Genomic DNA, 18,960 nt, shown 5'->3' on the forward strand with positions numbered 1-18,960 from the left:
TCTGGTGCCCTAAGCATTCATTTGGCTAGCAGTCTGGAAAGGCTAGTTTGTGCATCAACAACCTGCTAGTATGTAGTCAGGAAAGAGGCAAGCCTGAGCAGAATGAGAAGCCTTCCCGGACAAATGGGTGATGGGAGAATAAGCCTAAGGGAGAGGTTGACTTTGATTAAGGATGAATTCCTAGCTCTAACACAGACTTCCTGCGTGCCCTTGGGCAAGTCACTTACTCCATGCCTCAGTTTCCCCATCTGTAAAATGGGGGTAATAGCCATGCCATCCCCCTTTTGTCTTTTTAGACTGAAAGCTCTTCAGGGCAGAGACTTTCTGTGTGTATGTGTGTGTGCAGCCCCTACAACAAGGGGGCCCAGTCCTGACTGGGGCCTTTGGGTGCTATTTATAACATGAATAGGTACCGCTATTTGGATGGCATACATGTGACTAAGGTGGTACCTAGGCCTCATGATGCTGGGTCTCTGCACAGGGGTGAATTCCACCCGCTAGGGTTCTATTTACAATAGATGCTGCCGCTGGGACAGAACATTTTGCCTTGGCTACACGTATTTGCTGATGAAGAAATGGAGTAAAATTAAACTCAGGAGAACCGTGCAAGGACTTAAATGCAAAAGTGAAAATAAACATTTTATTTAAAAGTAAAAATATGTATATAAAACCCAACAACACTGACACATCACAAAAGTGAGAAAACGTAGAATGGAAAAAGGCCTTAAAACAGCAAATGAAATGGAAAGCAAAGTCCATTCCAATGTGTGCAAAGCTGGTCCTCCTCCACAGCGAGATAAAATGAAGGACTTTACATTTAGCTATCTGTTGACTAATGTAAAGTTACAGCACAGAATCAGATGAACGCACCAAATTAAAGGTACAAGCTGTGCTAAAATCCTGCACTGGGAACCAAATGCCATTCATAAATAAGTGGATAGGCTTATTTGGGATGGGCCCCAGCATCTGCCCTATGCAAGGGACATTCAAAAAGCCGAACGCTGGCCTAACAGCTCCCATTGCAGTCAGTGGTAACTTGCATGCTTTGATCCTTCATTGAATTGATGGAGATGGCCTGCTTCTTGGTAATCCTGTCGGGGAATGGGCACAAGCATCTTGAATCATTGATGCTGCTGGAGTTACGCTGACTTACACTAGAGGACGGTCTGGTCCATTATTTTTTTAAAAACATATTAAATCAAACAAGTAAAATTAAACACAAGGATTTTCTGTCCTAAAATAAATCTCTATTAACCTAGTAACTAAGGGTCTCCCGGTACCTGAGCCAGCAGTGAGATGCAAGATGCTAATGGCTGGGAGATGTGGGGACATTCAGATTCCATGCACGCAGGCTGTTTTTTTAAGTCAACTTAGAATGCAACAAAAAGTGGTTGGAGTGTGATGTGGGGCCTTCCATCCTGCATTCAGATGTCACAGCTGCTTGATGGTAACTCTGGCTGCGTTTATCGCAAGGAGATGCTTAACGTGAAGAGATTCCAAAGCCCCAGCAGGAAGAAATGGGACAAAATGATGCACTTTACAGGTTAATCCTGGCTTTACATAGTTTTATAAACTGTGAGGTGCTGATTATATCACAAGTGACAACATGAAGACTGAGTTTACGGCGCCAGGAAACCACACTGCAGAGCCAGCGGTGGATTACGGCTCCAGCACAGCAAAATACATGTTTTATCCTAAGCAAATGAGCAGTTCTGTTGACTTCCAGGAAGCCACTTGGGACTTGGAGTCATCAGGACTATTCATTTACTTAAAACTAAGTATGTGCGTAAAGGCTTTGCCGGATTGGGACCTAAGCCAGGACGTTTTACAGCTGGGCTCCTTGGCTGTCTCTCCAGGACAGCATAACTATTCCTGTCCAGTTGGATGGACAGTGCACAGATTCCAGCTGTTTGCTTTTAACAATGGCTCCACAATGCGTGTCCCAGTCTCACCAATGGGCATCACAGGGACTGTGACGCTGGCAGACCAGGTGCCAGCTCATGCCAAGGCCCCTAGGTCCCCACTGAAACCTAATGAATGCAGAGCCGGAAACCCGTCTGGCTCAGCTGTGGGGTAGAAGTATTAAAATAGGTATTCAATTTATAAAAATGTGTTTAGACTTTATGAAATACTTGTAGAATGCTGCATGTATTAATCTCGCTTAACATCTGTAGTCCAGGTTATAAGGTACCATTAAGTGTTTGCATTGTAGACCTCTGTAGCTGTGTAACTCATCAAACAGGAAAGAAACACTAACTCATGTAAAATGCTGGCTTCCTGCAGGAGGGGTTAGGCCCTGCCCTGCTCTGCAAGAAGGCCCATTGAAACCAAATGAGCCATTGTGAAACATCAAAGAATAAATTGGTTATTAATTGCATTCGCCCCCTTCCCCACCCTATCAGAAGAGGAGACCTGCATGTAAATTCATCCCATCAGTTTGAACTCAGGGAGGAAGGGAATAAAAATGTCCAGCAAGAAGAACCTCAAGCTCTGTGCTGCTTGAACTCTTAGGGGCAAAGATTTCTAAGCCTAACAGAGTTCCCCAGGTCTTGGCCTGGGTTAGTCCTAAAGGACATAGAGCTTGCATATTACGGCACCTTCTATTACCCCTTTGTAACCTAAGACTGTAACCCATTTGTGTGTGTATCTTACCTGCTTTAACCTTGAAAATAGCTTTCATTTTCTTTCTTACTTAATAAATCATGTTTGTTTATTATAAGATTGGCTACAAGTGTTGGCTTTGGTGAGATACTAGGGTGAAACTGACCTGGGGTCAGTGACTGGACGTTTGGGACTGGGAGTAACCTGAATATTGTTGTGATTTTGCGGGGGTAAAGGACCATCTATCACAAGGACAAGCTTACCTAGGTGGCAAGATAGATCGGATTGCCCAAGGGGACCGTCTGTGACTCCATGTTAAGGCTGTCACAATGCTTGAGTTCACACTAGATACATGGTTAGTGAAATCTAGGTATAGGACTCACAACCAGTTTGGTGTTTGTGCCATTTCTTCACAATTTGCCCTGAGGTTGGTACTCAAGCTTGTGAGCAGCTCTGGATAACCTGACACTGCTTGAGTGACAGGGCGAGTTACAGGTCAACCAAGAGTTACAATCTTAGCCACAAACAATATACATGCATTTGCCAGGAGTAACACTCAATTCCAGAATAAAGCAAAAATGCCCCCATGTACCAAGACATCTAGGTGTCCCAAGGGAGAAAGAGAATTTTAGGACAATAGTAAATGATTAACAATTCTACAGACATATGGAAAAACCAATCCTCCTCCCCTAGGAAAGCAGGGAAGAGCTGACCTGCCCTGAGAACTAATTGTCCTCTAATATTAATCATTAGTAAACATTTCTATCACAGAAGAATCTCAAAGCTCCAGCCAGAGCCAGGCCCCATTATGCTGGGCTCTGTAATAAGACAGACGCCTGCCCCAGCGAGCTTACACTCCAGCGCAGCGGTTTAGCACACCAAGTCCTTGCCTATTCCGGCCAGTGCCGGTGCCTCCTGTCTAATCCAGGATAAAGCAGCCCAGAGTGGAATTTTCAAAAGCACCCGGCCTAACCCTGCTGCCACTGATGACAGAAGGGGCTTTACCACTGATGTCAACAGGAGGGAGCAGAGTGAGAGCATTGAAAGAACAGCTGGAAAGCAGGCAGGACTGGTGCACTAGGGCCCAGCACCGACGGGCACTCTTAAGACCAGGAAAGACGCTTGTCAGGACTCGTCAGACATGGGCTAGTGGCCCAGAACCGCTCCACTCGTGCATCGCACTGCTTCTTGCACATCCAGCCCAGCTAGTGTCCTTGGTGCTTCTCACTTCAGAGAGTGGGAATTCAGAAACAAAGTATAGGTTGGCAAATACACTTCCATAACTGTTGTTTTAAAAAGTGCAGATCTACAAAACCAAAAATCAGGACAAGTAAGAGAATAAATAAAAACTCTTTATTGCTGGATACTCCTTAATAATCTGTGCAGGGGTGTTCAGCCTTCCCTGAAACTCTGGGAAGTATGTGCAGACTCAGTCTCATGTGTCACCACAGGACCTGCTGAGGTCTGCCTGTTCTACACGGTGACATACAAGCAAAGTTGCCCACTTAACCTTTTGTTGTTGCTGCACTTCTGAGCTAGGAGAGCATTAAGCGCGGATAGGGTGACCAGAGGGCAAGTGTGAAAATTCAGGACAGGGGGTGGGGGGGTAAGAGGTGCCTATATAAGAAAAATCCCCCAAAATCAGGACTGTCCCTATAAAATCGGGACATCTGGTCACCCTAAGTGCGGACGTTACCTCTCTGAAGCGCCACCCCAAGCATGCCTGGCAGCATCAGATGTGCTGGTTGACTCACATACCAAGCGCATGAAGATGTGGGCAGAACTTGGAGAGAGGTGGTTTGGGTTTTGGTTTTGAAACAAAATGCCTCCTTTAACTCCTTCCACAGTGTTTTCCAATAGCCAGCGGCATAGGTTGAACAGGGACACTGCTCTTCAGCAGGAAAGCAGAGCCGTTTGCAACCCTTGTGAAGTCCCTGAGCTTGTTCTACAAATAAGGGTCACACGCGCATGTGAAGGAAGGATCTGCGGCACTGTATTAATAATGAAACTCCCCTCGATTCCGAGGATTGGGCACCACAAGGGTTTGGAAACTCAGAAGACTGCCAAGAGTTTCTGAGCTGGGCCAGCTTTTGCCAGAAGGGCTGTAAAACAAATACCACCAAGGAGTACCTTCAAAACAAAACATAAGTACATTTCTGTGACAATCGCTTCACATTTGTAAAGTCCCTGAAGGGAGTTGTTCCCATGGGAACACATCCAAGAATGGTAGGAGCCAGCTGAGTGCGAGGTGTGAGCATGTGTTGCAGTATACGTCCCATCCTGAAGCAGAAATCAGGAGTGTCTGACTGAGCAACGTGGCCACGCCCGTCTCCAAGGATTCTTACTGAAAGCGTAACAGCTTGTCTGGGGACTTTGTTCAAACTGGCCCGGTGCTTCCATGCTGGGGTCGTTACCACCACGAGCCACTAACCAGAAGGGATGAAAGGTCTTAAGAAGAGACAAAGGGGGATCGAGGTCCCAGAATACCGGGGCAGGGCTCAGGTCAGATCCCAAGAGTGAGAACGCTGACCCGTGCAAACGCCTCCCTTCCCCCAAAGGATGCTTGCACCCTTCCTGGATGGCAAATATTTAGACCCTGAGAGTGGATGTAATGCTGACTGGGTCTTGTCCAGCTAAATAAAAGGGGGCACATTTGAAACATTGGCCAGTGAGCTCTTCTCTGACCAGGGCAGTTTAAAAGGCCATAGGAAGGTGCCGTTCTGAAACGCTCAAGATGGAATCCTTCAGCGGGTATGTTCTTGCCCCCTCCCCAGCCTCGCTATCCCTCCTCTATCACACATTTCACAGGGAGGAATTGGAAAGTTCCTGCTCATTGATGCTAGCGCGCCTGGTCTTCTTCTTCACTGGCATCTCCACCTGCAGCTGCTTCCAGAACCTGCCCCGTGGGTACTTGGACTTCTCGCCTTTCCACTTAATGACAGTGAGCGCAGTCTTGGCCCGCTTCAGCTCCTTCACCTTGCTCTTCTTGATGGCTTTGTACTGGACCAGGATGACTCTGATGCTGCCCTGGGAGGCCATGTTCTCCAGACCAGCTTTGAGCTCCAGAAGGGCTTGTGTGCCCTGGAGGACGTAGTTGGGGCTCAGCACAACGAGCAGACGGCGGCTTTTCTGGATGAAGCTCAGAGTTTCATCTGTGACAACTGGGAGAGAAAGACACCGAGCTGGTTAGCGACGGCAGAGAACGCACCGCTGAGGGACTGCGGTGAAGCAGACCCTCCTGGGAGACCGAGCCCCTGTGTGTGTCTGCATGGGGATTTCCCAACCACTTCAGGCAGCTCTACCCAATGAAGGCCTCTGCTCCAGCAGCCAGCACCCCCTTCCTTCCCAGCAGCTGGGCCTTTACTGATCCACAGAGGAACTGCTCCCCATTCCCAACCCCGGTCCATGCTGCCCTTCTCTCCAGCACAAATGGCCAGGCTCCCCAAGAGCAGAGAGTGGCTGGGGTCGCTCAGAGCCAGTGCTATGTAAACGCCATCATGCCACGTTACCACGAGAGACTCGATCACTGCGGGAAGGCTGCTTTGGGCAGGCCTGGATTTATCCCAGTTATCAGTGGGACAGAAAAGGAGACCCCGCAATCTACTGGAGCCAAGCACGACTGTCACGGGGTGTCATCCCCCTGGGCAATGTTGTCACCTCAGCTAGGGGGAGATGTGATCTAAGAGAAGCCAGGAACATCTGCGTTTTAATCCTGCTGTCACACAGACAGGCCTTTGGATAAATCATTTCACTCCTCTGCCTCAGTTTCCCCCGCTGTGAGATGGGGATAGTAATTATCCACCCACTGGGGTGTTCTGAGGGTTAATTTAATTTTGAATTGCTGGAGTTCTAACTACTCTCCTGGATCCATTATTAAGCTCTTGCTCCTGGATCCCTCATCACCGCACCCCCACACTGTTCCCAGAGGCAATGACCTCTGCCGCCCCAGGTTTTTAATGTGGGGTCTCTAAAGCGACACCATGAGAGTCAGTGACATGGTAGCGGATGCCTTTGCTTTCCAGCAGCAGCGAGCAGATTTGCCTGAGCCACCTTCACAAAATTAATGCAAAGTCCTTCTGAAAGCGCATCTCCCAGCGGCTGCTTCCATCGTTCACGGGCAGAAAATATCATGGAAAAGAAAGTAACACTGGAACTTAACAGCATTCAGCTGCCAAGGGTGCCTGAGTCACTCCTGCCAGCGGCACTGGAGGGATAATCCATCTCCCCCCTGCTTCTTCATCAAGGACAGCATAATCCTCTACCTATCACACAGGCGCACGCTCTGGGGGCAGGGTACTTCCCTAAGAAGTAGAGGAGTTGAAGCCCGGTGGTGTGTGATGGGGGAGCAGCAATGACCTCCCCACCGTCCAGGTGGGCAGGGACTGGCGCTTGGGGGACCTAACCAGAAGGTGGCAACTGCTGACCATTGCTGTGAGCCTGCGTCACACAGATGGGTATGGAAGCACCCCTGGTTGGGCTTGTGGCGAAGGGTCCCTAGGTCAGGGTGGAAGGGAGAAGCAGCAAAGCGACATGGGCGGGCAGGCAGGAGAGAAGCAGAGACATGAGAGTGCAGAGCAAGAGAAAGAGAGGTAAACTTGAAGGCACAGGTTGGCAGTCGGATTTCCGTGACCTACTTTCTTTAGGAATTCGCTGGGGCCTGTCAGGAGTTAGCGGATTCTCATTCTAGGAAGCCGTGTTTAGCAAATCTGGCTCCCCTGGTCACCCCAAGAGACGGGCTGCGCTGATACCAGCCACTCCACTGTCCACGCCAGAGGCGGATGTGTGGTGGGGACTAGTACTCACACACTGAGCGTCACTAACTTCTGGGGCACATTCTCTTGTTTTGGCATAGGAGGTGGCCGATGCATTTTAAAAACACTTTTGCAAGGGAGCATGAGGGTGAGGGAAGCCCTTTTCTGCACTCCTTGTTCCACACGTCCCCGTGGCACGCTCAGGGTCTTTGCTTCTGGAGCACGGCACAGGTGGTTGGAGCCACATCGCAGAGGCTGGTGCTGGAAGCAGCCACAGGCAGCTTGGGGCCACGCTTGTTTGACCCATGCACTGGATTCACTTCTTCAGACAAGGCAGAGGAGTGGCCAGTCGCCTGGTGATGGGTGTCGCCAGATGCGCAGTGGCAGACGTCACCATGCCACACGGGGGATTTAAACAAGGAGCTTTTCTTTTTGTGCAAGGACACACAGTGAAGAGCCCAGCAGATCAGACACAAAGAGACGACTACTCTGCAATTACCCACATTACGGCTCAGCTCGACTGACAGCTCTGCCCCACCAGGAGTTCCTAGCACAGTGCACGGCTGAGCTATCGTGCTGGACTTAGCTGATTTATTTCTTTTAGCTCTTGATTTTTTTAAACAGGTCCCTGCTGCTTCTCCCTCTCTCTCTCTAGAGAATTTAGGAAGAGGATCAGGCTTGCCCTGAAGGCAGGATACCGCTGTCTGCCTGCAGACCTGCCACCTTCAGATATGATCCTGCCAGACCTTACAAGGCGAGAGAGAAAGGCTGTATCAACTCTTCGCTGGAAGAGTGCCATGGATTGGCTAGGGGCTGCAGGGAGTGGTGCTGGCCAGTCAGCAGATGCTGGTTAGAGCTGGCTGAATAACAGTAAAAAACATTCACCAAGTAATTTGAATCATGTACTGAAATTTGTGAATAACTTTTGGCCAGCTCTAGAGATGACTGTCCCACTGAGTCACGCTGTACTGGTGCGGCATGAGGGCACCATGCTGCTGGAAATGCCACCTTCACACACTCGCCACCAGCAGTCATTGAAATTCCCATGGCACTTTTCATTGCAGGCGATTCATACGGATAAGATATTCCTCATGTCCTGCGCTGAACTGCCGCACAGTGGTGCTGCTAAACAACCCCTGGGTTCTGCACCCGAGGCGGATGAAGCAATCCCTGGGCCTGCTGTTTGGAAAGCGCTTTGGGACCCTTTGAGATGAAAGATGCTCTGTTCTTTTGAACTGGACCAGTCCCCGAGGAGGCAGAGTGGGTGATATCGCACATGGAGAGAAAGGGGGTGAGAACACCAGAGTGAAAGGCAGAGGACGATTTATAGTTAGTTCCCAAGGAGAATGTGCATTTGCTGGGTTATGAGAGAATACAGCAGCCCGCACCGTTTGAGAGCAAGGCACGAACAGAACAGTGGAGCTGTAGGTCAGATGCAGAGCTGTCCTTCCTGCTGATATAAAATAGCTGTGGAACATAATGAGCTGAGACGTGAACCATAACGAGGCAGGGAAGAGAGTAGTCTGTTAATGGGCATCTGGGACTGACACCAGAAGGAAAGGAAACAGTTAAGCATTTCCTAAAGCAACCGGCCAATCTGCTCTGGAAACATTCTGCCCCATGTGTGCTTGGCTTCATTACAGTAATGTAGGCCTGGAAAGGACCTCAATAGGTCATCTAGTCCAGTGGTTCTCAAAGCCGGTCCGCTGCTTGTTCAGGGAAAGCCCCTGGCAGGCTGGGCTGGTTTGTTTACCTGCCACGTCCGCAGGTTCGGCCGATAGCGGCTCCCACTGGCTGCGGTTCCCCGCTCCAGGCCAATGGGGGCTGTGGGAAGTGGCAGGGGCCGAGGGACATGCTGGCCGCCCTTCCCGCATCCTCCATTGGCCTGGAGCAGTGAACCGCGGGCAGTGGGAACCACGATCGGCCGCACCTGCAAACGCGGCAGGTAAACAAACCGGCCTGGTGCGCCAGGGGCTTTTCCTGAACAAGCGGCGGACCGGCTTTGAGAACCACTGATCTAGTCCCGCTCTCTGCACTGAGGCAGGACTAAGTATTATCTAGACCATCATGACAGGTGTTTGTCTAATCTTAAGGACCCCCCAATGACAGAGATTCCACAACCTCCCCAGGTAATTTGTTCCAGTGCTTAACTATCCTGACAGTTAGGATATTTTTTCCTAATTTCTAACCTAAACCTCCCTTGCTGCAATTTAAGCCCATTGCTTCTTGTCCTATCCTTGGAGGGTAAGGAGAACAATTTATCACCCTCCTCTTTTTAACAATCTTTTATGTATTTGAAGTCTGTTATCATGTCCCCCCTCAGTTGTCTCTTCTCCAGGCTAAACAATCCCAATTTTTCAGTCTTCCCTCACAGGTCATGTTTTCTAGAGCTTTAGTCATCTTTGTTGCTGTCCTCTGGACTTTCTCCAATTTGTCCACATCTTTCCTGAAGTATGGTGCCCAGAACTGGATGCAGTACTCCAGCTGAAGTCTTATCAGCGCCGAATAGAGCAGAAGAATTACTTCTCGTGTTTTGTTTGCAACACTCCTGCTAATACATCCCAGAATGATGTTCACCTTTTTGGCAACAGTGTTACATTGTTAACTCATATTTAGTCAGTGATCCTCTATAACTCCCAGATCCTTTTCTGCAATACTCCTTCCTAGGCAGTTGTTTCCCATTTTGTATTTATGCAGTTGATTATTCCTTCCTAAGTGGAGTACTTTCATTTTCTGTTACTGTCTTTCCCTCCTCATCAAGTGAGGAGCCTCCCATTCATGTTCCTACAATGTGGGCCTACCCTGTTCCTGCCATCATTGTTCCTAAACTGGGGCCACGGGACCTTGGTTCTGGCTTTGTGCCACATAGCCACATCTCACCCTTAATGAACTGCTCTACCTGGAGCTTACTGCAAAAATGACCTTGTGGGTTCCATGTTTATCGCCTCTCAAGGACTTCAACTTACCTGTCCGCAAATAATTTTTTTGTGTAACTGCCAGCCCTGCAAACCCTACCTGGGATCTGAGAGCCAAGCTGGATTCTTTCCTTCTTGTACATCACCACCAGCAATAAAGACACAGGAGGCTGAATTATGCCTTCCAGTGACACCGGTGCCAACACGTGACTGGAACTTAATGAATCAATCTTGCTGATGCACAAGAAGGGACAGAACCTCTTTCTCCCAGAGCAACATCAGCTCTGCAAGGTGAACTGGAGCAGAAAACAATAAAAATATCAATTTGCTGAGCCGACTGCTAACAGGCACCAGGAGCAGATCTGCTGCGGAAGGAGATGCCAAGTTTACAGAGTTTCTTCTCAGCACAGAACTGCACTTTTTAGCCCACGGCCGCCTCAACATTGTGTTAAGAAGTAGAATAAACCCTGAAGATTTAGCCTAGAAAAAACCAAAAAACTTTAAATTGTCAGTGTTCACCAAACCCTCCCTCAGCTGTCTGGCACTTTGCAGGGGCTGAACTAACCTGCTATTTTCACTTTGAGTCAGTGCCCAAAGCCCCCAGTCAGGATTGGAGCCCGCTATAAAACTGTAAGTTTTTGTAAAGGGCCAGATTATCTGTCAAGCGACACCCGTGCAAACACATGGTGAGAACTGCTCTGTGGCCCCTACTAAACTTGGCTCCATGGTTTGGTGACATAAAAATGGTTTTCCTGAGCCTCCTCCCACCGGGGATTGTCAGTGGGTGGAAGAAAGGAGGAGCCACGGTCTTTCCCCTTTCTCTTAGCATTCACACCCTATGGGATGCAAGGTCTCAGTCTGCTGACCACTGGCCTTAGCTAGGTGGACAGGACCAATGTAGAGTGAACAGCTGCTGAACAGAACTATCCAGGGCTGGCTGCAGGAGCTGCTCCTTCCCAGCATCTGCCTGAGCCTGACCATTGGCAAAAACAAACAAGCCGGCGTACGGCTCGCCTCTTCATGCAGGCTTTGCATTGACCAACCACCCAGTGGCTTTACCTCGTCACCCACTTGGGGATTCATCTTTGCTTTCTTATATGTCAAAGGAGTGGCACCCAAACACCTTGTCAATGGACTCTGCATGAGACTAGGAGAGCAAAAGGACCCAGGGACTGATTCTGATCTCCCTTACAGCTGGCTCAGACTGGGGAATCACTCCTGGTTTGGGTTACCTGAGTGCACAGGCCTCTACTTTGGAACAACCTAGCTAGTGATTTTTACCAGCACATGTTCTGACATAATCGGGTCCTCACCCAAAGCCCTCTGAAGTCAAGAGCTGTCTTTCCGTTGACTTCAATGGCTGTGGCCCTTATCTAGCCTCCGACTGAGGTTCTGGCACCCTCTGTGCCCTGTAGCCATGTGGGATTCCCCAAGAGATGGGGCATTTGGAGCACAGGCTGTTCTTGCATCTTTGCTTCGGCAACCCCAGGTTTGTACAACTGATCCGAGGAGTGTCCTGGATTTGGCCACTCCCGGGTGTGGAGCCCTTTGGCCCTGTCCATCATTAAAGGGTGGGCCCCCAATAAATACAAATGTAGTATTTGCTATTCAGGGTTATTAATATGCTGATATTTACTAAGGATAGACGTGCTTCAGGGTATGAGCTGATCTCTAACTAATGGGGATTAGTAGGAAACTTTCCCTGGGGACTGATAATCCCATCACTGCTACAACAGGATTTATTGCACCTTCCTCTGACACAGAGGGTGCTAGCCACTGTCAGTGACATGGTAATGCACTGGATGGATTACTGATCAGGGCTAGTGTAATAATTCCCCTATTCCTCAGTCCACACCCACAACTTTATCCTCCCTTCCTTAGGCCAGTTCATAAGTTTTAATTAAGGATGGGGGCTGGTTGCCTTGTGGTGCTTTTAGAGCACTGTACAGCACACCTCCTGGAAAGAGCATTGAAAAATACCCATTGTCATTTGACCCTGGCAGCACCCCCCCACACACTAGCTCGAAGTGTTTGCAGCTGAGTGCAACATCACGTGAAGCAAGACACCAGAATCTGCTCGGAGGGATGTTTAATGGAGTGGGGGACGTTGCTTTGAAAGGCCAGTTCGTTATCACCCTCCTCTCCATCACCACGGCCTCCACAATAATTAAGGGGAAGGGCATAAATGGTGGGCATCCCCCGTGACATACTTACTTCCCCCGGGGAGGCTGTCTCTGTCGAAGATACACAGCTTGTATCCAAACTCGTTCTCCAGGACTCCACGCAGGGTCAGCAGCACAAACTCCTCCTCCTCGGCATTCCGGGCATAGGACACATAAATGTCATACTCCTTACCATCTGAGAGTCGGGAGCAGAGAGACACTTCTGTTACTGGCTACGGTCCATGCCTTCCCCCATTGTTCAGTCCCCACCTCCCCCGCTGGCTCTCGAATCTTACAGGTGCCACGGACCTGTACCTATGAGCCATCTCGCCAGACAAGGCTTTGCGCTTCTCTAGCCTCAGTGGGACTCAAAGCGCCTGGCACACCTTCACAGGATCAGCAGCAAACCTGCCATTCCAGCCAGGGACCTACTATCATCCCAGTTTTCCATAGGAAGAAACAGCGATGTGGCGTGCCTGGGGGATGAGCTCAGAGTGACATAAGAAGCCTGATTCTGTGCTCGAGACAGAAGACCGTTCTTTCCACATCCTTAGCAGAGAGGCCAAAGACCGGACAACATAGCCCTGTCCCTCGAGATGGTCCCATGAGGGATCTTAATGGAGCAATGTGTGGAGAGCTTACATTATCATGGCCACACCGCACCTACTCCAAGGATACCCTCCTAGACCCTGCCTCTGGCTCCTCTCGCAAGCATTCAGTTCACCCAGAAAAGTGAAAACAGTTAAGGACATTTAGGGTCAGTGTTACCCTGCTTCTGGAGGGGGTAGAAATGGCCTGCCACAAAAGTTATCTCCAGAACCAAAGTGACTAGCAGCAAGAAGCAGGTGTTGTAACCCCATGGAACCCTTACCAAGAATGGCTTCATCCGTTCCAAAGTGAGCCCGGTAGAAGAGAACCATTTCGAGCCAATAAACGTGGTAGACGACGATCAGGATCACCACCAGCAAGACGGTGGCTCCCAGTCCACAGGCCAATTCCACAGTGTATCTTGGAGCTAGAACTGGGGTTAAAAACAGATCGATCTTTTTTCATGGAATACACTGGGCTTCCATTTTAATGGGCACATGGCTGGATCACAGGCAGCCGAAGGGCATAACACAATGTGAGCCCATCTGTAAATGGAGGTTCCTGTAGGACATCAAAGGCTAATGCCTAAATAAGTACACACACGCGCGCGCGAGCCATGGGCAGTTTTAGGGGGTTGGGCGGTTGCAACATGAAGGAGGCAATTGAAGGGGAGCTGAAATGACTGAAGGGCTAATTCTGCTGCCCATACAGACACTGAAGATGGGTGAAGTAAATCACTTCCCACATCTTCCCGGAGCAAGACAGAAGGCCAGGGAGGAATCTCCGAGTCCCAATTCCTTTCTGCCGCAGGACGGCTGTCACTCTGGGCTGGGCCCAAAGGCTCACGCTGGCCTCAGAGGGTACGATTGTGAAAGCCGCCTGACCCCCAACTGTTTCTAGTCACAAGACAGAAGGAAGGCTCTGAGAAAACACTGGAAAGACTGAACTGTTTGCAAAGAGGTAAGATGACCTGTCCTAAACAAGACAGACTCTCTCAAGAAGCCAGCGTTTGCTAACAGTAGTATTTGAGATGCCCCTGTTTTTCCTCATCCTTAGAATACGAATTAACGCGGTAACTGTGTGGAATCCCTAGGCAAATACTGACCTTTTAATGGGCACAGCTGAACTAAGTGACATGCGCAGTGGCAGTTTGAATAGAGAGCCATCAGCAGTAAGTGGAAGCATCACAAAATTCGTGGATGTAACTGAGCTTTATTAGCCAACAAACCAAACCACCAGAAAGAGAAAACAGAAACTGAAAGAATCCAGCAAGTCTCCATGGGTAGCGAACAGTACAAGAGATACAGGAAACAGTGAAAGAGACAATCCCAAGAAGAATAAAACCAGGAGCCAGAAATGAATATAAACCAGTGGCAGGGAGAGGAGGGAATTTTTTCATAGCCAACATAAAAGAAATACAAGCCCACTTGCTAACATTTATAAGGCAAATGGTACTGAGAGGTTAGGTCCTGGCCATCTTGAGCCGCGAGTGGCATGATGTGATGGTCTGCAGCTAGTTGACTTTAGCCTGCAGTGATCCAGGCTGGCTCTTGCATTCTGCTGTGGAATGGAGCAGAAAGAAAAAAGAAGACATAAGTAACTTGTCTACAGAAAGAGAAGCTTCCAGTCAACTATCCTGGGGTCTGGCAAAGTGGACAGGAGGGAAAGAGAGATAGTTGCAGACAGTCAAGCATCAGTCAGCCAAGAAACAGCATTCTGGGAGGTCCTGGAGGGCTGTTTTCTAAACAAAGGGCCAGCATGCCATGCATCTCAATTTCCCTATCCATATACAAGAAGTAAGCGCATAGACACTACAGTGATGACTGCTAGAGAAAAGCTTAAGGTAGGCAGATAAATGGCTCTAACCAAACTCTGCCCTTGATTAATTGCATGCTCTGTCTGGGGCTCCTTTCTGAAGGGACACACAAAGATTGTAGAATTGTCCACCCAAGACAAAGAAAAAGGGGTGAAAACAGATGCAAAGTGGTCATTAGTGAGGAAAGCCTTCCTTTGGGTCCATCATGTCTACTCTCCCAGCAACCCTGGCGGCAGCAGAGTATAACATTTGAGGAGCCAAGTGTCTTCCTAATGAAGATCTCTGAAATCCAGAGGACGACTCCTCATGTTGACAGAGAGTAGGGCAGGGCAGGAGCCACAGAGTTGTTCGACTTAAGTCAGGAAAAGGCTATTTTTTGGCATCTTGCATTTGAAATATGTTAAACCAGGGCAGACTCCTCTCTGGTGGAGCGTCTTAGAAACAGCAATCTTTCCTGATGTGCAGCCGGGCAGTCTCTCAGGTCTTCTGTGTACAGTGCTGTCACCCACTGGAGGTTAGTGAGGTAACAGAAATGTCTGCCCAGCTAAGGAAACCTGGTGCGGACATACCTGAAGAAAGGGTTTTGGCTGCTGTGAGATGGGTGTGTGAAACAGGAAAAATACCACTCAGGTTAAGAGAGAAACAGCTCTAAAAAAAGTCAGCTTTTTCTCTGAATTATACTTTTTATCCAGAATTTGCCCACAGTCCTGGCAATGGCTCTCTAGATCACCCTCCAACAGTAGCCAAGGCAGGGACCAAAACCAGAGCGCTGTGAGGAGTGTTTCATGTTCTGAGGTCTGTCTAGTTTCCATCTGGGAATCTCAAAGGAAAGTGACCTTGAAGGGCTTCAAGCACAGCAACTTCCAAAAGGCATTTCCTGTCTGTCCGGTCACACTGGCGGGGAAGCAGTAAGGTGGTGATCTGCCTCAGGGACACTCTGCCAGGAAACCCATAATGAGAGACTGCCAACGTCTTTTGTCTTCAAAGAGGCCCCAGGGTTAGAGAGGATATTCAGATTAGGGTTTCCTAGTGAGGGGCAGTTATATGACACTGGCTAAAGTTGTTTCTTTAAGTGAAGTCCAGACTCAGGGGCCTGTTCTACTGATGCGTAGGGCATGGGTCACCCCACACTAAAAATACCGTGTTTAACAGGGATGAATAGCTTTGGTTAGAAGAACTTGTGTGCTCATCCCATGACGAGTTTCCATTGACCCTCTTGCAAAGCTGTGGTACGTTTAAAGCAGGGGAAAAGACCCTGAGCAGGGCCTGGGACAGTGACCATTGCTAGAGTCCAACGGGAAGGTCAGTGCATAGTTCAACCGGGAAGTCTAATCAGCCCATGGTTTTTTTGATTTTCTGGTGCACAGTCCAGAACTGCCATGCCTCAGCAAATGCTCCCCCATCCTGTGCTGACAGCACCCACTGCATGTACCGCTTGGCACAGAGTTGGAAGAAAATATCCTTCCATCATTTAGGGCAGAATGATTTATGTAGTTTAGTGTCTGGGATATTGAGCTTTAAAAGAAGGGTCAGAGTACAAAAAAGGCTGCAGCTTCCCACACAACCCAGCTTGGTCAGCAGAAATGAACATAGAAAAGCCATCAAATTTGGCTGCTGCAGGATGTATCTTCTCCTCCCGCGGTACAGAGATAAATGGGAACTGTGTCCATGCACCAAGGAGATAACAGACGTCTAAAGAACAACTGGATGGCGCCTCCGAAAGGGTCTGACAGCTGACATAGTGTAACAACCTGGTTCCGGCTCCTGAACTCGAAAACACCTGGGGCAGAACACCATGAGCCCCTGCTCCCTGAGGGCTAGGTTGAGCCTTTAGGCTCAGCCCTGTAGAAGGGTGACAAGTCGCGGCGCCAGCCCAGAAGTAGCAGGAGCAGGGAACCGTGACAGACGGAATTCTCCCTTGCTTTGAGGGAGAGTTCGTCCTTTCCTTCCTTTCAGGGTGCAACTTACTAGTCTCTTTGGCCCTGCTCCACTTGCTGCCTGGAGGGAATAGAACCATGGTTCCACACCCCATCTTTCTTCATACCCACTTGAGCGCAGTAGGGAATATCAGGCATGCAGCCTCTACTCTCTTCCCTAGAGCCGGAAGTGCAATGTGGGTAGCAATAAGAAGGCTACACAGGAGCAGAGGGAGCAGGAAATATTTACTCCCCCTATTCCCTTGTATGACCGCATTCAGCCAAGGCCCATCTTGCCCCAAGAAATTTCTTCCACATTCGACCATGCGTCTATGATTTTTGCTTTGCTGCATCCGTTAAGCCGCTGCTGTGCAATTCCATTACCTTTCATTCCCACCATGGCCGTCTGGTGAACCTCTCCTCTGGTGTTTCTGGCATGGCAGGTGTAGTTGCGCTTCAAGTCCTCGGGTGTGACCTTGGAAATGGTCAGAGTCCTTGTGATGTCCTTGTGTCCAAGTTCGGTAGTAGAGACACTGGAACAGAAAAGTTAAAAGGATTACACATGCTAACACTGGCTGCACTGTGTGCGATTTTTTTTAATACACACACACACACACACACACACACAGAATTCAGCCTTTCCTTTTTTGCAAATCACACCCATATTTAGGAATTGCTTCATTTTTCACAAAAACTTTTACAGCAGAACAGTTTGACCTTTTGGTTCCTCTGTGAACTGGTTTTGTTTAAATTTCTTGGCATTACTTTTGCTTATTGCCAGTGTGAGGAATATGATTGATCAACTGGTGTCCTGGGGCATTTTAGAGGGGAAGGGTGGGTTTGCCATAAGGCACTGGACAAAGACTCATGAGATCTGGGTTTAGTACCCACCTTCATCACAAACTTTCTGTGGGACCCTGGGCAAGTCATTTAGTCTCTCTGTGCCTCAATTACCCATCTCTAAAATGGGGATAAAAAGATTTCCTTTCTTCTCCACTTTGTTTTGTCTGTCTAGTTTGTGAACTCTTTAAGACAAGTCTGTCCTTTAATATGTATCTGTACAACAACCAGCACACTGGACCCCCAATCTTGGTTGAAACCTCTATGTGCTACTGTAACACCTAGTCAGAGAGTCACAAATTCCAAAGCTAGGAGGGAGAGTTGTGGTCACTGAGTCTGACCTCCTGTATAGTGCAGGCCAGAGAACTTGCCCCAAATCATTTATAGAGCAGATTTTCTAGACTAACACCCTATCTTGATTTAAAAATGGTCACTGATGGAGAATCCACCATAATCCTGTTCCAATGGTTAATTACTCTTGCTGTTAAAACATTACGCCTTATTTCCAGTCTGAATTTGTCTAGCTTCAACTTCTAGCCATTGGATCGTGTTCTACCTTTTTCTGCTAGATTGAAGAGCCCATTGTTAAATATTTGTCTGCCATATAGGTACTTATAGACTGTGATCAAATCATCCCTTAACCTTCTCTTTGTTAAACTCAATAGATGGAGCTCTTTGAGTCTATCACTGTAAGGCTGGTTTTCTAATCCTTTAATCATTCTCATGGCTCTTCTCTGAACCCACTGCAATTTATCACCATCCTTCTTGAACTGTGGACACCAGAACTGGACAGACTATTCCAGCAGCGGTTGCACACTAGTGCCACAAATAGATGTAAAATAACCTCTCTACTACTTTATATCCCCCTCCCCTGCATCCCAGGATCACATTAGTTCTTTTGGCCACAGCATCGCACGGGGAACTCACGTTCAGCTGATTACCCCCACCCCTAAATCTTTTTCAGAGTCTCTGCTTCCCAGGATAGTCTCCCATCCTGTAAGTATGGCCTGCCTTCTTATGTACATGGCATTCTAATGATAATAATGCTCATCTTCAAACGCATTCTGCTTCATCCCCAAGCTAATTATGGACTGATTCTGCTACCCATCATATTTATTAATATTCTTATGAACAAAATGATGACTGTCCAAATGTTAGAACCAAAAGCCAAGGTGGATTTGAAAGCATGGCAAATTAATAGTTGGTTTTTAATTCCTCTAACAGTTTGGAAAAAAACAAACACAAAAATCCCACGACCAGTCACCCAGTTCTTTATAAACCGCTGGTAGATGCTAACCTGACCCCACACAAGCAATGCTAAACCTAAACATCATGACGAGACATCTCCAAGGAAATCCCAGCTGCTACAGG

At 48.4% G+C, this 18,960-nt stretch overlaps 1 protein-coding gene across 5 annotated transcripts in view; it reads right to left on the reverse strand.

The window, feature by feature from the left end:
- Positions 1-18,960, reverse strand: part of IL1RAP (interleukin 1 receptor accessory protein) — a 61,037-nt gene that overhangs the window by 2,270 nt on the left and 39,807 nt on the right. For 2 of the 5 annotated variants that reach the window (XM_077826473.1, XM_077826474.1), the window contains 3 exons: positions 17,134-17,282; positions 13,301-13,450; positions 12,482-12,625 (listed from right to left, as the gene is read on the reverse strand). In XM_077826473.1, coding sequence (XP_077682599.1) covers positions 12,482-12,625; positions 13,301-13,450; positions 17,134-17,282 — 443 coding nt within the window. Of the gene's footprint in view, positions 1-680; positions 5,763-12,481; positions 12,626-13,300; positions 13,451-13,483; positions 14,578-17,133; positions 17,283-18,960 lie in introns of those variants that run through there. The other 3 variants (XM_077826475.1, XM_077826476.1, XM_077826477.1) reach the window with 3 other exon arrangements.

The sequence above is a fragment of the Eretmochelys imbricata genome, chromosome 9 (genome assembly GCF_965152235.1).
Source record: "Eretmochelys imbricata isolate rEreImb1 chromosome 9, rEreImb1.hap1, whole genome shotgun sequence".
NCBI lineage: Eukaryota > Metazoa > Chordata > Testudines > Cheloniidae > Eretmochelys > Eretmochelys imbricata.